We start from the raw sequence: 27,308 nt of genomic DNA on the forward strand, positions 1-27,308 counted from the left end.
CTGCAGGTGATGCTGAGTATTTCCTGGGAATGGCTAAAGATTCCATAGATAAGTTGAAAGGCTGTGCCATGGACATGAGACAGATGGGTCAGCCCAACGACAGCGTCGTACGGAGGTACCAGCATCCAACACCATCCATCCATGACATCCATCCATCACCCACCTCCGTTGTTCCAAAGTGATTTGTTGAATTGGTGAAGAAGGTGATAATGAATGTAGTTAGAGAGTTACTTCACTAATACATAAATACTCACACACCCTGTAGAGACAAGAAATAACGTTTTATTCAAAAGACTGATTACATAACGCGCTTTTCTAATTTAAATAAGGTAATATTGGGAACGTTATGGACATGCCCAGAGAGAGTTAAACGTTTGAAGAGAGTTTAAACAACTCATGCACGCCTGGAAGTCCCTTTTTGTGTCCAAGCGTGCAACAATTATTACGTCAGTACTGAAAATCATCAAAATCACAGCATAGGAGATCAAAATCACAGCGTAGGAGATCAAAATCACAGCGTAGGAGATCAAAATCACAGCGTAGGAGATCAAAATCACAGCGTAGGAGATCAAACTCACAGCTTAGGGCCTCTATGCTGAACAGCATTGAGGAGAACACTGGTAATGTGTGTGTGACGTGTGGGGCCTTGTGTTGTGGGGACAGTTTGGAGATGTACAAAGACCAGCTGAAGGGCGTCCACATGGCCATTAGCAGCAGCCTAGGGAGGAGGAGGAGCACCAGAGGAAGCTCTGGAGGAGGAGGAGGCGGAGGAGGAGGAGGAGGCGGAGGCGGAGGAGGAGGCGGAGGGGGGTGGGAGGACCCTGGGAGGAACTTCCACGACGCCATGGCTTGGATGGCACAGCAGAAGGTACACACACACACACACACACGCACACACACACACACACACACACACACACACACACACACACACACACACACACACACACACAAACACAAATATAAGAAGTTAAAAGTTATTAATGATTAAATATGTAAAAAAAACAGTTAAAAATGTAATGAAATGATTTAAATTGTACAATAAAACAATGTTTTCAAAGAAATAAGATGTATCACTTCATAAATAAAGTCAGTTGTAACACAAACAGTTCGTGAAATGAAAATATAAAGGATCCAAAATCAAAAAAGAGCTGAAAAAGTTGCTCATTATTTTTGATCTGAACTTCCCAGCGTTTCTCAGAGATCTCAGGTTTCACTGACTGATTAAAAATGATAAAAATGCAGAAAGAGTCGCGCCCTCAAAGCTTCTTTCATCTCCGACAAAGAACAATGTGTTAAACACGGCTTTCATGAGAAACACCGACTGATCGGGAAAAAAAACACGTCAAAGAAAAGTCCCTGTAGTTTTAAAAGATTCCATATAGGATTATTTAATGATGGAATGAATATAAAACATAAAATAAATAATTCAAATTCTAATGCTTTTTAAGGACAATCTGCATGTAATTAAAAAAATCAGCATTACGTCTTCATTATTTATCTAGTTTATTTTAAAATGTCTTTAATATGTACATATATTTCATAAATCCCCATAAAGTTTGTTTTATTACATCAAAATCAAATTTAAAATCAATTATATTTAATATGAATTTAATTATAATAAAAAAATTAAAAAAATACCTGCAATAACAGAATATCAGTGATATTCTGTTATATATATACATAATAATAATAATAATAAGTGGGGATTATTTTACCCCACTGTTAAATATTTAGTTTTATGAGTATATTATTTAACGCCACAAAATGTTTTGTTTTGATTTGAATATGATAAATATTTTCACTTTTTTAAATTGTTTTAGTTTTTTTTTTTTTTTAGAACATGAACTTTTTTCTAGTATTTCAAAAGAAAAATCTGTTTGTAATACAAAAATAATAATAAGTGATCGTTTTTTTTTTCACTTTTTAAATGTTTGTTTTTTTTTTAGGTTATTATTTTACACCAGAAAAGTTTTTTTATTTGTATTTTTTGATTTTTATTATAAAGAAAAAATAAATTTAAAATGTTTTTTACATTTATTTTATTTTTAAATTTTATTTATTTATTTTTTTACATTAGAAACAGTTGTTTGTAATATTTCTTTTTCTTTATAATATTAAAATGTTTCTTTTTACTTCCTTATTTTTCATTTATTAAATGTCTTTCTAATAATTCAGGCTTTTTTCCGTCTGTGTTTCAGCGCCTGATTGAGATGGCGTCGTGGGGCGACGACCCCGCCGCCATCGAGCAGCAGCTCGTCAGCCATCAGAAGTTCCAGAATTCCATCCAGAGGAGCTCAGAGTTGGACCGGGCCAGGGAGGAGCTGGTGGGTCCAACGCTCAGAATGCCTAATAACGAGACTCTTTATGATCAGCTGTGAGGGAGCGTGCAGGACAGGCACCCTCCAGGACCGCACTTTAGCACCCACGCCTGCTTTACACAGCAGGAAAATATCTCCAAACTTTAGTTTTCTTTTTTTAACTTGTCAGTAGATCGAGGAAACGTTAACGAATAAAATCAATTGTTTGTCACTCGACCCTCCAGATGTTAAATAATAAATAACTGCAGGTCATTTATTGCACCAATGATTTACTCTGTTTTTTGTTGTTTGTATTTTTTCATTTTCATTTATTGTTTTTGTTGACATTTTGTCTGTTTTTGAGGATTTTTTTTTTTGGTATTTTTGTTGTTTTCTGTAGTTCTGTTAATATTTTTAAACTTTTGGAATTATTTTGTGTTTATTTGTTGATATTTTCAACATTTCTGGTGTCATTTTGTGTATTTTTGTTGACATCTTGTTGAATGTAAGACAGAACAAGACATGTTTATTAGTAACTAATTCTATTTAAGACAATAGGACACACCCACTAAAAATGTTGTTTTTGTTCCTTAGCTTTCCTTCATCAGATGTCATTCCTGGCCATAAAACTTTCTGAAGTTTTCCCAAACATGCTTAATAGGGTTGATTGAGTTAAACTACTGCTATTAACTTTTCACTTCTGATTTTCTGCACATCAGAAATCACGTGAGATTACGTTGCACGAGATTTGACACGCCCGTCCTTAAACGCGTAACATGCACATCGCAATGTCGTCTCTGCCTGTTTTGGTTTAAATTATTTGAAAATGACATTACAAAAGTTTCGTTTCAATTTCAGGAAGTGAACTCTTTGATTTGCATCTTTTTACCATGATCACAAAAAAATCCACAGCCCTACAGTAACGACATCCGTGTCAGATGTGTAACCACTGAAAGAAAATCCACAAATATAAATGGGATCCTCGCACTGAAATCAGGCGAGATTACGTAGCGCAAGGAGGATTGAGTGGACGATTTGTATGACTGTTGCTACACATTCACTTGTTTTGCTGGGAAAATATGATTTAAATGTGTGATGGCAGGAAATTTGACATTTGACGCTTGTGTGTTTTCAGAGTAAAAAGGGAGACAAAGGGAACCTGTACGCCCTGGACCAGGAATGGGACACTCTGCAGGTGAAACTACCCCCCCCCACCCGTCCCTCCATCATCACTCATCCTTTCACTGCTCCGAGCTGGTTTTTATTCAAAATGCTCCACTGTGTGTGTGTGTAGCAAATGTCTCACGGCCGAGCCCAGCAGCTGAGGGAGCTGCTGCAGATCATCGAGGAAATCTCCAGGGAAATCATGTGGGTGAACGACAGAGAGGAGGAGGAGCTGGTGTTTGACTGGGGAGACAAGAACGTAGAGCAGTACATCCCCAGGAAGCAGGAGGCCTACTCGGTCAGTGACGCTCACCATGTGATAGAGATCCTCCACTGTTTTTACATGTACATTTGAAATGTCCCTATTAGTGGATCTATGTCTAACAAAACAGTAGGATGAGAGAAACACATAAAATTACTCGAAACACACAGAAGACAACTAACAAAATACACAAAAACCATACAAAACATCAAAAATACACAAGATGAGTTGGGAAACCTACAAAAGGTCAAAATAAGACAGAAAATCCTGTGAAAAACACACAAGACGACTACAAAAATACACAGAAATGATCCCCAAAACTACAACAACATGACTCGTAACACACAAAACAGCAATGAAAATACTTAAAATCACTCAAACAGATCCGCCACTGTTTTTACAAATGTTACCTAAAATTTTTGAAATGTTCTTATTAGTAGATCTATGTCTAACAAAACACATTATTTTGCTTCATTTGTTTGTTTTATTAACTTTTAAAAATAGGACTACTTTACAGTTTTAGAGCCTGTGTTCCTCCATCTTGAAATAACGTGACTGATGATGTCACATGGCCCGTAAACATTACCCGAAAAATTATCTATGACTGCAGGGGGCGACTGTTCCAACTTTGCAGTTTGGTAGTAGACAATGAAGCAGAGAAGAAGAGCTCTCCTTAGACATCTTAACTCTCCCTTAAACAGTACGCTGACACGCTCTGGTGGCTGAAGTTAGCGAATAAATCAAACCCTGAGGATAGAAGTCCTATTGTGTTGGAGTCCTTCACTGTCCTTGCACTGTTTAAGGGAGAGTTAAGGTCCCTTAGGAGAGCTCTTATTCTCTGCTTCATTGTCTACGACCAAACCATAGAGTTGGAACTGTCGCCCCCTTTGATATCACAGATTATTTTTTGGGTCACAACGGTTTTTATTCTCATACAGTAATCAAAAGATGTTTACATTGAAATCTTTAACTTTTCCTGATTATTTAGAGCAACTAAAAGCAGCACAAGTTGTAATTTTGTCTGAAAAAGCTGCTAAATGATCTAAAAATCAGGCTGAATGTTTCACTCCAATAGAAAACAACAATGGGATGTTTACAGGCAGTGGGGCCGATTTAACAGTGAATCCTTTCCACAGAAACTGATGAGTGCTCTGGAGGACAAAGAGAAACAGCTGAACAAGCTGAAGACCAGAGTGGACAACCTGCTGAAGAACGGACACCCTGCTGCAGACAAGATAGAGGTACCCACGCCTCCGTGCACGCCTCGCACTCCCTCTAGCTCTAAACATGGAGCTCCAATAACAAAAATGAATTAAGACGATAGAGTTTCAATAACCTTTTTAATTAGTTTTTCACAATCTATCATTAGACTTACTGTTTTTATGAAATTTAAGATGAAACCAAAAATTCTGGGTCATTTTTGCATTAACACATCATCACTATAAAGGCAAATAACCTGTCTTTAAGGTTAAATTCAATTTTATGAAATTATTTTTTTGCAAATGATTTAAAAGAAAAATTAGCTCGTAATGAAAAGTTAAAATATTTTAATTTTTTTATTTTAATATGATTATTATATTGGCATTGACATTTTTTTTATAACACTATATTTTTTATTTAATATATTAGCAACTGATCATATACGGTATATTTTATTTATTTGATCCTTGTTCCACTTTTTAAATGTGTAGTTTTTGAAGATATTTTACACCAGAAAATATTTTCTTTTAATTACATTTATTTTTAAATTGAATCTAATTCAAATTTCTATTTAATGAAATTTGAATTGTTAATTTAAATTACATATTAAATTGGAATTTTAAATTTAGAATTTACATTTAGAATTTTAAATTTGAATTTAAATTATAATTTTTAATTGTGTGTGTCAGGCCTATCAAGACACACTACAGACTCAGTGGAGTTGGCTTCTTCAGATCACTAAGTGCATCGACACCCACCTGAAGGAGAACGGAGCGTACAGCCAGGTTAGTGTGTTTTAGTTGTAGTTTTTATTTTTATTTTTTAACAAGAAAATGCTAAGAAAACATGTACCTGTGAATATGTAGGATTGTTGCCAAAGCTAATTTCCATCCTCAGTCCCTGCTGGATCAAAACCCAGCTACAGTACATTACCCACACACTATATTTAATTAAATACGTCACCAACATTGTTGGGTTCTTTCTTTCTTTCTTTCTTTCTTTCTTTCTTTCTTTCTTTCTTTCTTTCTTGTGTGTGTATGTGTATATTCACTCACTACACAGTTTTGTGTGTTTTTCTTCTCCTTTTGTGTATATGTTTTTTATCAGTTTGTGTATTTTTGTTTGTAGTTATTTTGTATTTTTTCTCTTATTTGTGCATTTTTGCTGTAGTTTCATTTTATTTTTCTGTCATATTATATGTTTGTTGTCATTTTGTGTATTTTTTCTCTTCTTTCTCTTATTCCTGTACTTTTGCTGTAGTTTTATTTATTTTTTGTTATTTGACATATGTTTGTTATCGTTTTATGTATTTTTCTGTTTTTATTATATTTTTGTCGTTTTGTGTGTTTTTGTTGTTTTTGTTTTTGTGTGTTTTTGCTGTCGTTTCATTTATTTTTCTGTAATTTATTTTGTTTGTTGTCGTTTTGTGTATTATTATTGTTGTTATTTGTATTTTTCTTTTATTTGTGTATTTTTGCCGTCGATGCATTTATTTTTCTTTCTTCTTTCTTCGTCAGTTCTTCAAGATGGCCAACGAGACGTATATGGCTCTGCAGAAGGAGCACGAGTCTGTTCGTAAGAAGTTTGCCTGTGATAAGAACACGTCCTTGGACAACCTGCTGGAGATGCTAAAGAGCCTGGAGGTGTGAGGACATGGTCAGGTTGTCCTATAAACCCAGACATGCTGAGGTGCTGACAGTGTTTGTGTCGTGCAGAGGGAGAAGGAGAAGATCACGGAGCACAAGAGGCAGGTGCAGCACCTGGTCAGTAAGTCCAGGAGCATCGTGAGGCTGAAACCCAGAAACCCTGAGGACAAGAGCAGCAGCGGAGTCATCGTCAAGGCTCTGTGTGACTTCAAGCAGGACCAGGTCAGTGGTCATCACCTAATACCTGACCCAGGACCAGCTGGGTTTTCATCAAACCCAGCTCAGGGTTAACCTCATAGTCCGGCTCAGTTAAACCTGGTTCAAAGAGAAAACACCGTTGGTAATCCTTTTAAAAGCAGAAAGTCCCTCCCCCTTTGAAAAGCAGCTCCGAGATAAATTATGTTGCGGTCACGAAGACGTTTATCCACAAGCTTTTTCTTTTTTAGGATAACCTTTATATGTTGGCAGTTGTGGAATGGGTAATTTTGGAGTTTTGGAGCGCTCCTTCATGACGCTCTACTGCTCAGTGATACCTGTTTGAGTTGCGCGGCCTCGTTTCCGTGCAGTTTACGCTGCACGCGCATTCTCTTTGATTGACAGTCTTTGCTCCAGAAAGTTAAAGCCTATTGGCTGGGCGCACTCTGCGATTGTTTCCATTTGTAAAGGGGTCTACAGGACAAAGGAGGGACCTATTTACATTAATGTATATGAATGACCACCAGCAGTAGACCATAGTAAAAGACTAGTTAAGGCAGACATACACTGTGCAATTTTTGGCCCATTTTGAGCCGATTTTCGACTCGTGCGTCTAATTTGTGGGATTGTGTGAGTCTCAGCTAGATCGTGTGTCGTGCATCGTGTGGTATACATGGGGTCACGAGAAGCAATGAACACCTCACTACCAGCTACCGTTCACAATCGTATGGTTGTAAGGAAATCAAACATGTTTGAAATACAGTATCTCCTCGTGAAGGTATCTCACAGTTGAAGCAGTGCTACAGACCTGCCTACCTTAAACTCTCACACTGCGCATGAGCGAACATTGTAGGATTGCTGTAAAATTGACGGACTGTACTGCCCACTTTTCATCACATTGCCATCTTTTCTTTTTTAAAGCTCTTTTTTCTGAGATTTGCGAGTGTCTCTCCACTTCGGGGATCTTCTTCTTCGTCTGTTTTAATGGCAACGCTTCAGAGTTCTTCTTCTTCTTCTTCTAATTTGTACGTTGCATTTCTGGAAACGAGACCCCGACGTGTCGTGTATGAATGTACAGTGTGAGGAGTCAGATCGTGTCAGAGTGAGAGAACATTCGGGCTCTGCACCTGAGTCGCACAGTTTGAGGTGGAGCTGAGAACAACGATTGAAAAAATCGCACAGTGTATCCCAGCCTTTAGGTATTTTTTTCATATTTCAAAAGAATCATACAGAAACATATAGATTTCTCAGAAACTCCAGATATCAGCTTCAAGCTGATTTGGCTGAAATGGTGAAAGTCAAGCTGTGAAGAGTTTGATGAAATGGGAAAAGCCAGCCTGGATAAAACATGTTTAAACCGTAGTCTTGGCTCTATGAAGAACACTTTGATGAAATAACCCCCCCCCCCCCCCCCACGGTCTCATGCTGTGTGTGTGTTGTGTGTGTGTCTGTGCAGAAGGTGATCTGTAAGAACAACGAGGCCATCCTGAAGGACAACAGCCAGCGCAGTAAGTGGTTGGTGACCGGCCCTGGTGGACTGGACATGATGGTGCCCTCTGTGTGCCTGATCGTCCCTCCCCCTAACCCCCTCAGCATCAGCCTCGCAAACAAGTACGAACCCCCCCACCCGTCAGTGCTTTCCTTATACTGACAGAGTTAAAGGTTAATTTGTGTGTGTGTGTGTGTGTGTAGGAACGAGCAGTACTACGAGGCCATCCTGTCCATCTGGAATCAGCTTCTGATCAACGTGAAGAGTCTGATCGCCTGGCAGTACTGCACCAGAGACATCAACTACATCAACTCTCTCACCATTTCTGTGGTATGGAACCATCCACTCATCAACAAATCCAGACGTTAAAGAATTTTACTGCAACGTCAAAGATGTGGGGTCATGTCCTCCGCCTGCAGTTACGAGCATATCTCCTGCACCTAAATGTCATTGAAAGCCTTGAAAATGATAAAGCACGCTTTTAATTTGAAAGGCAAAAAAACAATATAACATGTTGATTTGATAAGATCATTGCAGTGTGACGATCGGCCGCATTTTTATGTCTGAGCCACTGTTAAGTTTAGGAATGCACCAAAATGAACGTTATTGGCCGAAACCGAAAACCGAAAACCGAAAATGCGCTTTTGGGCAAAATTTCGGTGGCCCAAATTTTAATTAGAAAATTAAATATTAATAAAAAAAATAAATAAATACTACAACAGAAAATAGAATACAAACAAATCAAATTAAAAAAGGAAATAGTAAATAAAATATGAATAAAAATAAAATATTAAAGAAGAAATGCAGTGATATACTCCATTAAATTGTAAAATACTGTATTAAAAAGTTAAACACTATATTCGGAAATACAATAATAATAATAATATAATGGAAAAAGAAATAGCGTAAATTGAAATAGAATATTAAGGACAAAATTAATCGATAAAGAAACAAACTAAATTAAATAGCCAAAAAAATCTAATTTGGAAAAATAAAAATATTAAATTAGAAAATTAAATACTGACTACAATAAATACTGAGTTGCTAAATTAGGTACTAAAATAAATACTAAACTTTAAAGTCTATCAGTGATAACAACAATAAAATCTATCTATAACGAAGTCATTTTATTTTTACTTGATTATTTTTAATCTTAACCATTGTGAATAAAAATCTCTCGAGCTCGTTCAGCCACCTTTGATCAGAGGAGTGAAATCACTGTAACAGCGCCGTGTGTCCACAGCTGTCCAAGATGCGTCCTGAGGAATACAGACAGATCTTTAAGAGCATGGAGACTAACTACGAGGACTTCATCCTCAACAGTCACGGATCACAGATGTTTGTGGACGACGACAAGAAGAACATGGAGCAGCAGTTCCACAACGCACAGACTCACTACGACCAGCTGCTGGTTAGGCTCCCAACATACGGTCAGTGTCTGTCTGTAGCACACACACACATACGGTCAGTGTCTGTCTGTAGCACACACACATACGGTCAGTGTCTGTCTGTAGCACACACACACATACGGTCAGTGTCTGTCTGTAGCACACACACATACGGTCAGTGTCTGTCTGTAGCACACACATACGGTCAGTGTCTGTCTGTAGCACACACACATACGGTCAGTGTCTGTCTGTAGCACACACACATACGGTCAGTGTCTGTCTGTAGCACACACACACATACGGTCAGTGTCTGTCTGTTGCACACACACACGCACACACGTACGGTCAGTGTCTGTCTGTAGTACACACACACACACACACGTATGGTCAGTATCTGTCTGTAACACACACACACACACACACACACACACACACACACACACACACACACACACACACACGTACGGTCAGTATCTGTCTATAGCACACACACACAATTAGCAATTGTTTTACAGTATATTATATTATTTATTTCATTTTTTTATGTTATTCGGTCAAAAAACCCCGGAAAAATATAATTTTTAATGATCTGAACTATAATAATATATGTATTCCTATATCCTAATATTATATTATTATTAAAAACATATTTGAGCCCCTAAAATGCAGTTTTCTGCTCAGAAATGATGCATAGATGTTTTGAGAGACATGGTTTCAGGAGTGTTTCCTCATTGTTGTTTGATGTCAGTGTGAATAAAACAGTATTTTGAAGATGTTAACCCAGCTTTATCTGCAGTGCTTTGATAAAAACTCATCCTCATTCTGTCTACAGTCGCACAACAGGATCAAATGGAAGTGCAACAAATGGCCGTACAACAACAAAGGCAGCAGCAGCAGCAGCAGCTGTTCATCCTGCAGCAGCAGGAGGAGGAAGAGGAGGAAGAGGAGGAACAAAGACTTCTGGAGGAGGAGAGGCAAAGGATGGAGGAGGAAAAGTGGCGTCTGGAGGAGGAGAGACGGAAGGCGGAGCTGAGAAAGCAGGCGGAACTGAGAAAGCAGGCGGAGCTGAGAAAGCAGGCGGAGCTGAGAAAGCAGGCGGAGAGAAAGGCCGAGGCCAAGAAAGAGCAAGTGATAAAGAAGGAAGTAGTGAAAGTGATCAAAGCAGAGCCCACCAAGAAGAAGGTCCATGCCTCCTCCTCCTCCTCCTCTTCTTCATCTTCCTCCTCTCACAGCCTGACTGAGCTGCACGCGCTCAGACTGAGGCTGGAGGCTGCAGAGAACATGCTGAGTCAGCACGTCCACATCTGCATCGGAGAGGACGGAGTGAAGGACTGTGGCCTCAGGATCACTCAGCTGGAGGTACCAAATATGAACCATATGAGCCCTAAGTCCACCTTCATCTCCATCAAGTCTAAACATCATCCGTAGAACACACCGGTAGCAAAGACTAGAGCAACGTTCATTCTCATTCAGACAGACTGGCTGAAACAGAAACGCCTCATATTCAACGTACACCCATGAAATGAAATGAGATATGGTCAAATGATAACAGATGACACGATAACATGAGGTGACAAGAAATATGATAAGATGAGATGAAGGAAGATAACATGAGATCAGATAAGATGACAAGACAAGTTTAGATGATGATAAATAAGAGGAGAATGAGATTGGACAAAATGAGATAAAAAAGGATGACATTAAGGGTGCAACGATTAGTCGACAAAGATTGATAACAGAATTAGTCACCGCCATTAGTCACACCACAAATGTATTTGTCGGACGTGGTTAGCGGGAGATATATCATCAAAAACATTCTCACTGGTAGGAAGATGTCGCTGTTACCGAGAGCTCAGCGCTGTCGACGCTGCTCACTCACGTAACTCTGCTCGTCACAGTCTACCTGAAGCTGTGACGATACATCACGCACCGCTACTTAGTTAAGACCAGACAAATCCGTTTATCATTCGTTTATCATTATCATTATTTGATATTTGTTTCCAAAACCAAAATGAAAAAATGGAAAACACCTTGTCTTTCATAATCAGGCTTTTTTCCTTCGGTACAGAAAACAAAAAACGGAAAACGAACACCGTTATTCGTTTTCTCCATTACCGATTTGCCAAAGTACGTGACCCGGAAGTGAAGCGTTACACATTCCGAGATATCTTTAGCTCTGCAACACTTAGGAGGAGATGCACAGTTGGAATCAACGATCTTGTCATGCCGTTAGCATAGCCGTTAGCATTGGATGAGAGTACACTTTCACTAAATTGGGAATTGTGTTATTTATTTATTCTTTTATTTCTTGTTTTTATTTGTCGAAATTTGACCCAAGCCAAATTTAAAAGATTGAAGCAACATAGAACAAATAAATGTACGATTAGTATTAGCCTGATGTTAGTATTAGCCTAACATTAGCATTAGCCTAGTGTTAGCATTAATCTAGCATCCAACTACTAATTTTTCAACTTTTTCAAGTATTTCACACTTATGATGCCGAGCAGCCTCACTATTGTTATCGCTGTAATGACATCATCACTGTTGATGACATCATCAGTTAAAAACAAGGTTCTACACTGTGGATGGGAAAATAAATGGGAAAATGTAAATTTAAAAGATAAATAGTTTAAAACGTTGAAGCTTTAGAACAAAGCCAATACATAGCAGAGTGTCCAGAAAATATTCGAACAGTTTGAGACCAAACTTGTTGGTTTCGGTTGCAGAATGCGGGAGTAGTTAGAGCTAGACGGAAGAAGAAGAATACTGAACTTCAGAGTTTAAAGCTTGGTTAAAATCCTGCACTGATCAATTCCACTTATACTTGAAAAATAAGATGCAATGAAATTGAACACGATAAAATGAAATGAGATTAAATCAAATGAAATAAAAAGAGATGAGATACATTTTTTTTGGTCCCACAATAGAAGAATTGAGTGATTACAGCAGCAGTGGAAACAGGATGGGAGGAGTTAATGTGATGCTTGTTGTGTGCAGACGGTTCAATGTGACGTGAACTCTCTACGTGATGAGTTTCTGCGTCTGAAGGAGCGAGTGATGAAGGAACTCCAGGGAATGAACGACACTGATAAACTTCAGTTCCTTCGTTCTGAGCTGGGAGTTATCGACCAACGGCTCGGAGACACTGAGAACCTCTCAGCGGCTCATGTACAGCGGTACGCACACACACACACACACACACTTTCTTGTTTACTTTTTAATTTGATTTTGGTTTATTGGGGTTTTATTTTTGTAGTTTTTTTATTTTTATTTCCTCCTTTTTCTTCTTTTTCCTCATTTGTTGGCTTCTTTTTCTTGTTTATTTCTTGTCATTTCCCTTTTTCTAGGTTTTTTCTTTCCCCCCTTTTTTAAGGAGATGACATGAGATTGGATGATATAAGATAGGTTGCAATGACATAAGATAAGGTGACAATAAATAAGATGTACAGCGGTACACACTCACTTTTTTCTTTCTTCCTTAGGTTTTTGTTTTTTTTTTTTTCATTCTTTTAGTATTTTTTTTTTTTTGCTTGTTTTTATTTCCTCCTTCATTTTTTTCAATTTCTTTCTTGTTTATTTCCTGTCATTTCCCGTTTTTGTCCATATTATTTTGGGTTTGTTTTTTCTTTTTCTCATTTTTTTTCCTTTTTTCTCTTTTTTTGTTTTTGTTTTTCTTTCTTTTTTTTTCTCTCAAAGTTGTTTTTATCTGTTTTCTCTTTTTTTTAGTTTCCATTTTCTATATTTTTTTAAAATTTTGTTTTTTTTGTTTTTTTTCCATCTTTTGTTCTGTCATGAAATCGTTTTTTCTTAGTTTTTTTTTTTTTTTTTTTTTTTCTTTTTCTTATGTCCATTTTGATTTATTCCAGAACACTTGACCTTTTGTTGTGCTGCATTTTACGTTCACTATCATGGTTTATGGTTCATGTCATTGACTGATAAACTTTTGTCAGAGATTAAAACTCGACAAACACTGAACGCAAACAGAGGAAGGGGAACTAAACTCTGTGTCCACACCAGACTTCGTGCTTTGAGGGAAATGCTGGACAGCATGTCTCGAGCTGAGGACATTATCAAAGTGCATGAGGCCAGACTTACGGAGAAGGAAACCACGTCTCTTTCCCCGCAGGAGGTCGAAGAATACGTGTCAACTCTTAAGGTTCCAAACCTTCTCTGAACTAATTGCCTTAGAAACACTGCAAACATGTGCGTTTGTGGAATGACAAACGCTGGTTCCTGTTTGTTGTAGAACATCAAAGCAGATTTGGATCAAAGGAAGGACGTTCTGGCTTCGATGGAGACCGAGTTGACCAATGCCTGCCGCTGGGACCGCCAGGTGGGCGGGCCTTTCCATCGCTGTGACCTAATGCTGTCCAAGTACAAGGAGGACGTTCGCTTGCTGTTGGACCGGTGGAAACGCATCCAGGGACAGATCGACACCAGGTACGTCTGATTCATGGAGACGCATTTCACTGGAAGTCACATTTATGAATGAATCAACCATTGTGGACGTTTTCAGACTCCAGGATCTGCAGTTGTATCTGCCTCAGCTGCAACACTACCAGAAAACCAGCTCCGACCTCAGCTGCTGGATCGATGCTACACGCAAGAAACAAGACATCCTGCTGGGGACGCAGATCGACAACGTCCAAGTCCTGAAAGAGCACATGAACAACCAGAAGGTCCTCACATTCTGCTGCTTCTCACTGCATTAAATGGATCCTCCACTGTTTTTACAAATGTGGCCTAAAACCTTTTAAAAATTTAAGCTGTTTTTAGCTGTAGCTGTTATTCTCTATAATTTAGGTATCAAAAGTAAAAAGTAGTGTCTATGCTGGCATTTATGGCTCATGTGATATATCTATTATTAAACTGTGGATTTCTGCAGGCCCTGAATTCAGAGATCAAGACCAGGAGAGAGACGCTAGACCGCGTCCTGAAGGACAACGACGCATGTGTCCACACAATTAGAGTGAGTTTTAAATCTACATTTTATCTTACTAAAATGCTTAATTTTTTATAACGATAGAGTATGTTTTTTGCTTTTCACAGGACTATGAGTCCGACCTGAACTCGTACACGTCTGGGTTAGAAACATTACTCAACATCCCCATCAAGAGGACAATGCTGAGGTCACCAGCCATGGATCTGAATCAGGAGGTAGAAAAACTAGAGCCTCTACAACTCCACCGGACCCGCCCGCGGGGGCAGCTCCTCCCTCCGTGACTCTCACGGGTCTAAATGTTGGAAAGAATGAATTAAATCACACATTCTATACCTCTCTATAATCCTAAGAAACTTGGCTAGCTCGACAACTCGGCAAACTCTGCCTTTTTCAGTTCTATGTTTCACAAAATAAACGCAGAGCTCTATTTCAAGACACTACGTGAAACTACAGGTGGAGTTGAATCTTTGTAGCCTTCCCTATTGAGAAATTGCTTTACGTTTAATGTAAATCTCTGCTTTATAGGTGGACTACAGATTTCTGTATTTAAAACATTATTAGACAAAAGATTACTATTATTATTATTATTATTATTGTTTGATCGTCCATGTAACTAAACATCAATAAGTAATTATGCACATAAATAGAATAATAAATATAAAAGGCCTGACTTCTAAAATACATGAAAATGTATTGAAATCCTACATTTGGCTTTCTATTAAACAAACAAACAAAAATTCATGATTTGATATAAAACAAGTTTTTTCAGGTTGTACAATTTATTTATTTTTTGGGGGAATTTTTTGTCATTATTTAATCCTGAGGTTTCCAAACATCTCACTGACATTAGTTGTTGTCTTGTTTCAGGCGATACAAATGCAGACTCGTTACATGGCGTTACTGACCCAGTCTGCAGACTACTACAAGTTCCTCGGAGCGTTGCTCAAGAACATGGAAGAGCTGAAGGTATTGTTCTCCTATTCTTAACGCGTGGCCAGGGACCCAAAAGTGGGTCATGGACATGTTTCAGTGGGTTGTAAGTATATACACAACAGGGTGAAGGAAAGATGGCTAATAACAGCGTGTTTTGATTTAATTTCAGCAAAAATAACTTGGAGTTTTCAAACCTTACAGAGAATAGCTTCTTTTTACCTACCAGGGTCTTAATTTGTAGGTCAGGGGCCTAAATTGGGTCACAGACATATTTCCTGTTGGTTGTAGGCAGACAGCTATAAAAGCTTGAAACCTTTTGCTTTTTTTCTGACTTCTCTCTTCACACCTCTGACAGCAGAAGTTCATATTTAAAAATGAATTATAAGCATGGTTGATTTAACATAAAGTAGTTTTTTTCTGTTTTACTTTCAGTTTGTGATTAATTTATTTGGAAATTAGCGATAAAAACTGCACTTTTTCTTTAGTTTATTGTTTTTAAAAAACATTTTTTTAGGAATTTATTCAAAAGAGTCTTAACTGTTTTAATTGTGTGATTACTCTTATTTTCTATTGCTCTGCTGTGCTATTCTGTATCATCACTGCTTTATATTTTTATTTCTTGTTATTCAAGATACATATTTTAACAGTAACAACTCTTTGAAGGTGATGTTTGTTGAGAATCACTTTTTTATTATTATAAAGTATATTAAACTAAATGTTGAATAATTGTTATTGACTGAATTTGCACCAGTACAGGAACTTTATATGCTGTTAACATTTGAATAAAAATAATAGTTTTTTTTGTATTCCAAGACAAACAATACAACTAGAAACACAAAACCAAAGAAAAACAACAACAAAAAACAGAGAAAGTACAGGACGAAAGCAGATTAGCTATACAGTGTGCAGTTAATATATACATTACATAAAACAAAAAAAAGATGGCGTGTGTGCAAGCGCGTGTGCATACGGATTATCTTAAAGGGAAGTCTGAAATACGACAGTTTTTAACTATGCTTGCCTTGTCCTCCTTCCAGATCCGTAACACGCGGATTGAACTGTTGGAGGAGGAGCTTCGCCGGCTGAAGGACGGCATGCAAGACCACAGCGACAAGAATAAATCCATGGAAGACGCCCTTGCTCGCTACAAGCTCGAGCTGTCCCAGTCCCAAACCCAGCTCCTGTCCATGCAGGAGGTGAAGCAAAGCTCTGCGCTGCAGTACGGAGCCGCCAAGAGGGACCTGGACGACATGCAGGGCCAGATAGCAGGACTTAAAGAAGAGCTGGAAAAGCTCAAATACTTGCTGGAGGAAGAGAAGAGGAAGAAGAATCAAGCCGAGGAGCGCTACAGTCAGCAGAAGGACGACTATGAGCTGATGCTGAGAAAGAAGCAAAGTGAGCTGGAGAAGATCAGCTGGTCCAACAGAGATGTGGAGAAGGAAATGGGCAGCAAGGACCACGAGATCGAGCTGCTGCGGAGGCAGTTAGCAGATGAAGCGGCAAAGGTCAAGGAGCTTCAGAAGGAGATCGCAAAGGTAAGGAGTCAGTGCTCTGTGGAGATGAATAACTTAAAACTCAGCTACGACACCCAGATAAACGTCAGCCACACAAATACCCAGCAGTTGGCGGCGCAGAGGGACGAAGAAAACGTCCAGCTAAAGCTGCGCTATGACAGGATGGAGGTGGAGAGGAGGGGTCTGGAGGAGGATCTCCTGAAGCTCAGGGCATCCTTAAGTAAGGCTGAGGAGTTTAGGAAGAGGGCGGAGGAGGAAGCTCAGAGTCAGCGCTCTGTGATTCTTGAGGAAGGGCACAGACGGAGAGAGCTGGAGAGTCAGGTGGAGTCGCTGATGCTGCAAAGGAATCAGGACAGCAGCCAGTTCAGGGAGGAGCTGGAGGAGGTCCTGAAGGCCCTGGAGGAGAAGAAAGACCAGCTGAATTATGTCAAACACAAACTAGAGGAGGAGATCCGCTGGAGGAAGACAACAGAGGAAGGCCAAGCTGTGCTGGAACAGACTGTGTCCGAGCTCCAGCTGAAGATAACCAAACTATCCAAAGCTGCGACGCAGCTGAAGGAGTACGAAGAAGAGCTGGAGACAACACGTTTGGAGCTGGAGAGAGAGAAGAGGGAAAGAAGCAGGATGGAGCAAAACATCAGCACATTACAGTCGAGAATCAGAGATGTTCAGCTAGTCAGAGACAGGTTAGAAGGTCAGGTTAATGATTTGAGGAATGATAACCAAGAAGAAGCCAGCAGGAGACGGCAGCTAGAAGCAGATCTAGAGAAGATGACTCTGGCTGTGACTGAGTACTCCCGTACCATCACAACGCTGAGAGAAAGTCAGGAACAAGTGTGCTCGTCAGAGAAAAGAGGTGAAGAGGAACGTCTTAGGCTTCAGAAGGAGCTCGAGCAAAGCTTGAAACAGAACAGATCTTCTGAAGACACGGTGATGCGGCTGAGCTCTGAGCTGAAGGCCCTACAGCAACAACTCCTGCAAGAGCATGTTCATGTCAAAGATCTAAACTCGAGGAACCAAGAACTGAGCAGAGCTTTAGAGGAGAAGACCAAAGCTCTGAACCTGAGCTCTGCTGAGGTCCAAAGGCTGAAGGAAATGACTGAGACGCTGACCAAAGACAAGCTCCGGCTAGAGGAGGAACTCAGGTCAGCTCGGCACGATAAGGAAGAACTCCTCAGAACCAAAAGAGAAAGCGATGACGAGCTCTCCTCACAGATCACTGCCTTGGAGCTGCAGCTAAAGACCAGCGAGCGACACAATGCTGACTACCGCAACCTAGTGTCAGAGCTCTCCTCTGAGAGGGAGAAGTTGATGGTGGAGACTGAGAAAATACAAAAGGAGGCCAGTGAGGTACATGGATTAGTGGCTCGTAGTCGGACCCTTCTTTCTCAATTCTTACTGGACCATTCAAGTAGCAACCTGTCTGTAGCTCCACCCTGTCCTGAAACAGAGACGTTTCTCACTGATGTCACTTTTGTTTGCACCATTATGTTAGACGACAGTTTACTGTGAGATCAATAATTTAGAATCAGTGCTCCCCAACCTTGGTTGTCTCGTGTCACCCCCGAGCCTTTGATCAGATCAGAAGTTTTTGTTATTTGATAGTTGTTGTTTTGGAAAGTCTTTGACAGATGTTTCCCTGTATCTTTGATACAAACTCCACCACACCAAAACCGTTATATTATCAAAATTTGATCAGACAAAGCAGTATTAATAACCAGCAGATACAAACATGTATCTTTAATAAGAGGACTTTCCTTGTCAGTTCATTTTAGAAGTTGCTGTTCCTCTTTCAGTTGCTTCAACAAGTAACAATCAGGAGGGACAGATTAGGAATATTCATTGTTTGACGAAAAGGCTCAGGGGTCCCCGAAACAAAAAAAAGGGTTGTCATTGCACTTTCCAACCGGACTAAATTACTTCACAATTTGCCTCAAGGGGTCCGTTCTGGTTCCTGCACCTTATTCCATATCAAACTTCATCATATCTCAAAGAAAGAACAGTCATTCAATAAAGTGTGTAATAATGCAGGGACTCTGATTTTTCGTTTCAAAAATCAAATCACCCTTTACTCATTCACTGCCAACATTCGGTTTACATTGGTGTTTACATTTCAGAACGTGAATTCCACGTTTTCTTTTCATTACCCTCAATTCCAGAAAATCAGATTCCCTAAATAATTAAAACTCACCTCCAAATGTTCAAGATAAGCATTTCTTTCACGATTTCCAGATATGCTAGCCATAACCAAGCAACACACTATTTTTCACATATGCTTTGACTAACGGTTTGAATTGGAAGTGACAGCCAATTAACTGAACTGGTGTGTGGAACCTTTGAACACCTTCTGACTTTGGTTATTTGCAGAGAGATTCATTAACAATAACCAAGTTTACATAGTTTTCAACCCTCGGGTCTGAAAGCAGCCTCAGGGCAGTTTTTGTTGGTCTTTAAAAACTAAGTCTTATCACTTGACAAACATTAGGGAGCTGATGTGTCACTAAGAACATTTAAAGATGCTGTTCAAAGCAAAGTGACGTCCATCATAATGGTGTGAGCACAAGTCATGTGACATCTGAGAAATGATTCTGTCTCGACGCCTCCTGTTTGATATCTCTGGTTTCAACACATGCCTGAGTGTGTGTTTGAATTTACTTGCATGTGAACAGATTCCCTCTGGTTTCTGGACCCTGTTCATGTGGACATTTTATGGACCTTCCGTTTCTGTTCAAATGAAGGACCAGTTCCCGTTAGATGTCCCACCCGCTGGTTGCCTGGTTTGAAGACTGTTTTTTGTACTTTGTTAATACACATTTTGCAAACTTGCTCAGACACACCAATATAAAGCCAAGACACTAAAATAAAAATGAGGTACATTTGGCAGTTTGACATATTGGTGCGGCATTGCCAATTTGCATCTTGTACACTGTTTGCTTTGCTGTAGAAGTTGTTGTGATGTAGTGTCCCCATGTTTGTCTGCAGGACTGGGGATGCTAGTCCTTGTAAAACCAACACTACAAATGGACTCCTCAGTCTTGAAAGACATTTTTTTCTATAGTGAAGTAGCATTACTGTCTTGAATTGACAAAATGCACACAGGCATACCACACTTTGGCAATGAACCCCATAAAACCTGGCACATTTTTATTTGTTTATTATTAATATTTTTTTATTCATACAGTCCATTAAAAATGCATTAATATTGCATTTCTATTTGTAATTTTTTATGGATTATTTTACATTTTAATATTTCTATGAATTATTTTTGTGTTCTCTTCGCCCAGGTTTTAAAATGTTAATGTACTCATTAAAAAAAATAGTATTTATATTTCCCTTTTAATCAAGCAGTTATTTAAATGATTGCCCCTTCCTAATGAGGAAAGCAAGTTTGTGTGCATTTTGTGTCTTTCTTCAATAGCTTGCCTGTTTGGAACAAACATAGAATAAATACGAAAGTGACTCAATTACCCAATTAACCATTACTCTTTCTGTTCCCTTGTTTTTGTGCAGATGAAAGCTACGATGCAAAGCCTTCAGTCACAGTATGAGAGCATTGTGAGTGAGAAAGAGACTCTCATGATCAAGTTTCAGACCTCAGAAAAGGACCAAGGTCAGACTAAGCAGCTGGAAGAGGAACTGATGCGCATCAGGATGTCATCTGAATCTGACCTCCGGGATAAGGAACGTCTACAACAGGAAAATGAGAGGATGAAAATGGATGTAAACTATTGGAAAGATCAGTGTGAGAGTAAACAGGTTGTTATCAAGCAATGTGATGCCGACAAAGAAGGTCTGGAGAGAGACAAGCAGTCTTTGAAAAGTGAGATAGAGCGGTTGATGAGGGAGCTCAGGACTCTTGAGGAGTCCTATAAAAGTAAGTTGTTATCCATCCAGCAAGAGATGCAAGAGGTTGCCATTGTAAAGCAAACCATGGAGAGTCAGCTGAAACAATCCAGAGAGGCACCCACCATGGATGCTTCCACTCTGATATTTGATGGTGTCCGTAAGTCAGTCACAGCAAACCAGTTACTTGACTGCGGAGTTTTGGACAAGCAAGCATTTGATCTGCTTGTGAAGGGACAGAGGACAGTACCTGAACTGTCTGCTGATAAGAGGGTCTACCTGAAAGGAACTGGTCCGATAGCAGGGGTAGTGATTGAAAACTCAGATAGCTCGGAGCCGCTCTCTGCACCGTTTTACAAACTCACCCTCTCAGAAGCCAAGAACGAGAATCTACTTCCACCAGAATGTGCTGACTTGCTGCTTGATGCTCAAGCTGCTACTGGCTACATAATTGATGCCAGAACAAATCAGAAGTTCACAGTTGATGAGGCATGTGATCAATCCGTAGTTGATTCTAAAGACAGGAAACGGCTGCTCGCAGCAGAAGCTGCTGCTGTAGGATACACTGGGCAAGGCCGAAGCGACCCGCTTTCAGTGTTCCAGGCCATGAAGCAGGGAGTGGTTGACAAGAACCAAGCACTACGTTTGTTACAAGCCCAGGAGTCCGTTGGAGGCATTCTTGATCCTGCACTCAGTGTGTTGCTTCCCAAAGAGACAGCCATAGAACGTCAAATAATTGATGATGGCTTGTGTCGTGCGCTGAATCAGAAACCCAAAATCTACCTGGACCCAGAAACTATGGAAGGTGTCACATATGATTCAATTAAAAAGAAATGTAAGGTGGAGCCCCACACAGGCATCCTGCTCCTTCCTGTGAGTGAGAGAATAGACCCCTCCAAACTGGTCTTTGATGGTGTTCGGAAACCAGTCACTGCCAAGCAGCTACTTGAATGTAATGTTCTGGAGAGGCCAATGTTTAGAGATCTAGAAAAGGGAAAGAAATCGGTCCCGGAGGTGTCTGAGAAGAAAAAGACTACTTTGAAGGGAACAGGCCCCATTGCTGGTGTTATAGCTGGAAGTCAAGGGAAAATGTCTTTGTCTGAAGCCAAGAAACAAATGCTGTTACCAGAAGGTGTTGCAAATTTTCTGCTTGAAGCCCAGGCAGCCACTGGTCACATCATTGACCCCCAAACTAACCAAAAGCTGACCGTTGAGGAGGCATGTATCAAAGAGGTTGTGGATATCAAAGACCGAGACAAATTATTGGCAGCTGAGGGCGCAGCCATTGGCTACAACGATCCTAATGTTACCAAGCCAATCTCAGTTTTTGAGGCAATGAATAAAGGAATAATTGACAAGGTTACTGGACTGCGTTTGCTGCAGGCCCAAGAGTCAGTGGGAGGTATTTTAGATCCCAACCTTAGCGTGTTTCTTCCCAAGGACACGGCTATTAAACGCCAACTCATTGATGAAAAACTTCATTGTACTTTAAACCAAGACCCTCAATGCTATCTTGACCCAGAAACAGAATGCAACATCAGCTATGGAATGTTAAAGAAACGGTGCATGACAGAGTCCAACACTGGTCTGCTTCTGCTGCCAATCTCCGAAAGAATAGACCCCTCCAAACTGATCTTTGATGGCGTTCGTAAACCAGTAACAGCAAAGCAACTTCTTGACTGTGGAATTCTGGACAATCTTACATTTACTCAACTTGTGAAAGGAGAGAAAACTGTGGAAGAAGTGTCCGAGCTAAAGAAGATACCTTTAAAAGGAACAGGATCGATTGCTGGCGTGACAGTTGGACCTTCAGGGAAAATGTCTCTATCGGAAGCCAAGAAACAGATGCTTTTGCCCAGCGACAGTGCAGATTATCTTTTGGAAGCCCAGGCTGCTACAGGCTATATCATTGACCCACAAACTGATCAGAAACTGACAGTAGAAGAAGCATGTGACAAAGGAGTGGTTGACATTAAAGTTAAAAACAGGTTATTAACAGCTGAGTCGGCAGCTGTAGGATTTAGGGATCCGAAATCAAACAAACTGCTATCAGTGTTTGAGGCCATGAAAAGGGGAATAGTTGATGATAAAACAGCGCTACGTCTACTTCAGGCTCAAGAATCGGTAGGGGGAATTCTAGACCCCAACCTCAGCGTTTTCCTTCCTAAGGACATTGCCTTGAAGCGCAATCTTTTAGATACAAACCTCCATCAAGTGCTAAGCCGGGGTCCTCCTTGTTACCTTGACCCAGAAGTCGAGCGTGTTGTCAGCTATGGTGCATTGAAGAAAAGATGCAAGACGGAACCATACACAGAGCTCAAAATTTTACCAGTCACTGAGAGGATGGATGCATCTAAAATTATTTTTGATGGTGTACGTAAGTCAATAACAGCACAACAGTTATTTGACTGTGGAGTGATTGACAAAACATTGTTATCACAACTAATAAAAGGGGAGAAATCTGTGCAAGATGTGTCAGTGGATAAAAGGGTATTTTTAAAAGGAACTGGATCAATTGCTGGTTTGGCAGCCGGGCCTTCAATGAAAATGTCATTCACAGAAGCAAAAAACCAAAATTTAATGCCCTCAGAAAGTGCTGATCAGCTACTCATTGCCCAGGCGGCCACAGGCTCCATTATTGACCCTAGAACTAATCAGAAGTTGAACGTTAAAGAAGCATGTGCTAAAGGCGTGGTGAATAAAGAGGACCAATCAATGCTGTTTGCAGCAGAGGCTGCAGCAATAGGTTACAGAGACTCAAACACTCCCAAACTCCTGTCCGCTGGCCAGGCTTTTCAGAAAGGTTTAATTGATAAGAACGCGGCTCTGCGTCTGCTGCAGGCTCAGGAGGCTGCAGGAGGTATTTTGGACCCAGAGCTAAGTGTATTCCTACCTAAAGACATTGCTAAAAGTCGAGGTCTCATTAATGAGGACCTCTATCACGCCTTAAATCAACATCCTGATTGCTACACAGATCCAGAAACACAACAGTCAACAACATACATCTCTTTGAAGAAAAAATGCAAACCGAATCCAAGCACAGGTCTCTTGCTGTTACCTGAACCAAGAAAGCCAGTGACAGTGCAGGGTCTCAGAGATAAAGTTTCAGTCATTAATCTAATGGAAGCAAACCTGTTAAAAAAGTCAGATATAGATCAACTGAATCAAGGTACATTGACGAGCAGAGATATTGAAGATCGTCTTCGCTCCTACCTGAGAGGTTCTACCTGCATTGCAGGAGTTTATGATGAGACGAGCGAAAAGGTGTTACCCATCTATCAAGCCATGAAAGATGGGCTGCTCCAATCAGGGACGGCTCTAGAACTGCTCGAGGCTCAGGCTGCCTCAGGTTTCATAGTTGATCCCATCAACAACCTTTATTTGACTGTTGACGATGCCTTTAAAAGACGACTCATTGGACCAGAGTGTGTGGACAGTCTGCTGGCAGCTGAGCGAGCAGTGACTGGTTACAAAGTGCCGGGCTCAAACAAGCCCCTCTCCCTCTTTCAAGCCATTGAAAAAGGTCTTGTAGAAAAGGGCCAAGGCATCAAACTTCTGGGGGCTCAGTTTGCCAGTGGTGGCATCATTGATCCTGAACACAGCCATCGGATTGATGCAAACGTGGCTTACAGAAAAGGCTACTTTGACAAGCAAATGAATGAACTCCTGACTAATCCAAAGGCAAATAAAAGTTTCTTTGACCCTAACACAGAAGAAAAACTCACTTACTCAGATCTTAAGAAATGCTGTATGACAGATAAAAAAACTGGTCTCATTCTTCTCACTCTCATGAACCAGAAAAACCTTGAGTCCATAAGACAGAACACCACACGAAGGAGAAGAGTCATAATTGTGGACCCAGACACCAATAAAGAAATGACAATACGTGAGGCTTACAATAAAGGCTACATTGACCATGAGACCTTCCTAGAGTTGTCCGAGCAGGAGTGTGAGTGGGAGGAAATCACCATCACGGACCCTGATGGGACAGTGCATTTTCAGATCATTGACAAATCAAGTGGGAGACAATACAACATTTCTGAGCTGCTTCAAACGGGCATAATTGACGAATCAACTCTGGAGGCGTATCGCTCTCACCAACTGAGCCTCACCCAGTTTGCAGATATCATCACCAATAAGACCAAGCGTACATCCAGCTCATCAGCTGTGTCATCAACTTCATTATCATCAAGACCTTCTTCTGCCACAGGATCAACCACAGTAACGTCAACATCAAGATCATCATCGTCAAAAACATCAGGAACTATAGATCCATCCTTCATGTCATCATCAGTGTCATCACTGTCATCAAGGTCCTTGTCTCCTTCATTTAACAAAACCATCACTAAAACCACCACCATCCAGGAGCGCTCCTCCTTCAATAGCAGCGGTGCTGGTCAAGATTCCCCAGACTCCGTCAAGCATTTGTCAAGCATATCACTCAGTCTGACATCCCCAATGGAAACTATACCTGAACAGGAACCTGTTGGGGCCATCTTTGACTCCGACACGCTGGAGAAGATTACCATCACTGAGGCTATGAACCGGGATCTTGTTGATGTTATCACAGGTCAAAGACTCCTTGAGGCCCAAGCCTGCACCGGAGGCATTATTGATCCCTCAAATGGCCGTCGGATTGGTATCCAGGAAGCCTGCCGCATGGGGATAATAGATGATGACATGGCCACCAAGCTCAAGCCTGCACAGAAAGCCTATTTTGGCTACGAGGATGTGAAAACCAAAAAGAAGATGTCTGCGGCTCTAGCCATGAAGGAGATGTGGCTGCCTTACGAGGCCGGACAGAGATTCCTGGAGTTTCAGACCGTAACGGGAGGGCTTTATGACCCGGAAAACAACTGCAGAAGGAGTATTGAGGAGGCATTGAAGTTGGGCTGGCTGGATGTAAAAGCAGCTCAGAAGCTCCACGATGTCAAAAACCACACAAAGAATCTGACGTGTCCCAAGAGCAAACTGAAGATTTCCTACAAAGAGGCTATGGATAACTGCCTGGCCGAGGAAGACACCGGAGTCCGAATGCTCCATGCCTCCTCAGTTTCTTCCAGAGGGATCAGCAGTCCGTACAATGTGGGCTCAGCTCCGGGATCCCAAACCGGCTCCAGGAGCGGCTCTCGGCGAGGCTCCCGAAGAGGCAGCTTGGATATGGGTGCTCCTGTCCAAACCACAAGCACTCGCTACAGTACCATCACCACCTCCACCTTCACCAAATAATGACAAATAGATGACATACATTCTTTGGCAAAAAGAAAAATCCAAAGTTTGTTTTTTATTTTTATAGATGTGATGCTTTGGTAATGCTGTGCTTTGAAATGCTGTGCAAAAATGTTCATTTTATTGTAAAAATACCTGAAGTTTAATGCAGATAATTCGGAGAGTTTTAAGTATGAGAAATGTTTCTGAAATCTAAATTACCACAAAGTCATTAATCTGTAACCTGGTTAGCTCCTTAAGCATCACTATGGTAGCTCAGCTGTGGTGTTTTAACCATTTTTCATAGATAATGTGCTATATTGTTTGTTTGGTTTGGGGGTGAGATGGAAAGTGGGGTTACTTCTACTACTTCTGTAATTTACTGCTTCATTAATTGTGTTCTTTGGTAGTTGGTGTTTGGTGGATCCAGATTTATAACCAATATTTTCACTTTGACAATAAAACCTGAGTTTGTACTCAGTGGATTTGATGCCCTATCCTTTTTTTGTGTGGAGAATGCACACTTCTAAATATGTCTTTGGTTTATTCCTCAATACAGCTACTGTTTCAAAGCAATTAGCCAATATATTATAACTATTGAGAGATGAAGGTAAATACCTTGATTTTTTAATGAAAAGTGAATTAAAAGATTAATCTATGTATATAAATTCTTAAAAATGAGATAAAGCCCTCTAAAAAATTTGTGTTATTTGTTGTAAATGTCATTTTTAAAGACAAAATGTACATTTTTTTGTCTTTTTTTAATATTAAACTTAAAATCAAAACAAATCAACAAAGTCAATTAAAACAAAATTAGTAATCTATGCCAAATTAACCAAACTTTAGGAACTGGGATCGTGGATACTATAAAGGTGCTTTCACACCGAACGCGACTGAAGCGATTAAATTACATTAAAATCAAGTATATGACGTGACTTCAAGTTATCTTCCCGCAAGCGAAGTGACTTGCGTGCTTTGAGCGACTAGGTCAAGCGCGACCTTGTTGCTCAAAGTTGAAAAATTTGAACTTTTTAAGGTGCGTACACATTGAACGCGACTGAAACGACGAGATTAAATTCAAATCAATGTAAATGACTCAACCTCAAGTTTTCTCCCCCGAAGCGACGTGACTTGCGGGATTTGAACGACAAGGTCAAGGGATTAAAATTGCTCAAAGTTGAAAAATTTGAACTTCTCAAGCGACAACTCCCGTCTTTCACCGTC

General features: G+C 40.2%; 1 protein-coding gene across 2 annotated transcripts; it reads left to right on the forward strand.

The window, feature by feature from the left end:
- Positions 1-26,574, forward strand: LOC114461404 (desmoplakin-like). 2 transcript variants are annotated; one of them, XM_028443424.1, is made up of 21 exons: positions 1-115; positions 2,202-2,327; positions 3,436-3,495; positions 3,595-3,762; positions 4,863-4,967; positions 5,616-5,711; positions 6,444-6,569; positions 6,642-6,794; positions 8,224-8,378; positions 8,460-8,586; positions 9,500-9,686; positions 10,477-11,003; positions 12,642-12,820; positions 13,662-13,800; positions 13,891-14,084; positions 14,161-14,323; positions 14,530-14,613; positions 14,694-14,801; positions 15,454-15,552; positions 16,557-18,383; positions 20,544-26,574. In XM_028443424.1, the coding sequence occupies exons 2-21, from the start codon at positions 2,214-2,216 to the stop codon at positions 26,103-26,105; spliced, it is 10,173 nt and encodes a 3,390-aa protein (XP_028299225.1). In that variant the 5' UTR covers positions 1-115; positions 2,202-2,213; the 3' UTR covers positions 26,106-26,574. The 2 variants fall into 2 exon arrangements, with proteins under 2 accessions (XP_028299225.1, XP_028299226.1); XM_028443425.1 differs by lacking the exon at positions 1-115 and adding an exon at positions 800-868 and having other exon boundaries at positions 16,557-17,054.
- The last annotated feature ends 734 nt before the right edge of the window (positions 26,575-27,308 follow it).

Source organism: Gouania willdenowi, chromosome 4, assembly GCF_900634775.1.
Source record: "Gouania willdenowi chromosome 4, fGouWil2.1, whole genome shotgun sequence".
NCBI classification, from domain to species: Eukaryota; Metazoa; Chordata; class Actinopteri; order Blenniiformes; family Gobiesocidae; genus Gouania; species Gouania willdenowi.

Excerpts from the sequence above, each read along its gene's own strand:
- LOC114461404 (XM_028443424.1), top strand. The coding sequence starts at position 2,214 with ATGGCGTCGTGGGGCGACGACCCCGCCGCCATCGAGCAGCAGCTCGTC. Across the intron at positions 3,496-3,594 it reads AGGAATGGGACACTCTGCAG|CAAATGTCTCACGGCCGAGC; the intron begins GTGAAACTACCC and ends GTGTGTGTGTAG. Across the intron at positions 14,324-14,529 it reads AGCACATGAACAACCAGAAG|GCCCTGAATTCAGAGATCAA; the intron begins GTCCTCACATTC and ends GGATTTCTGCAG.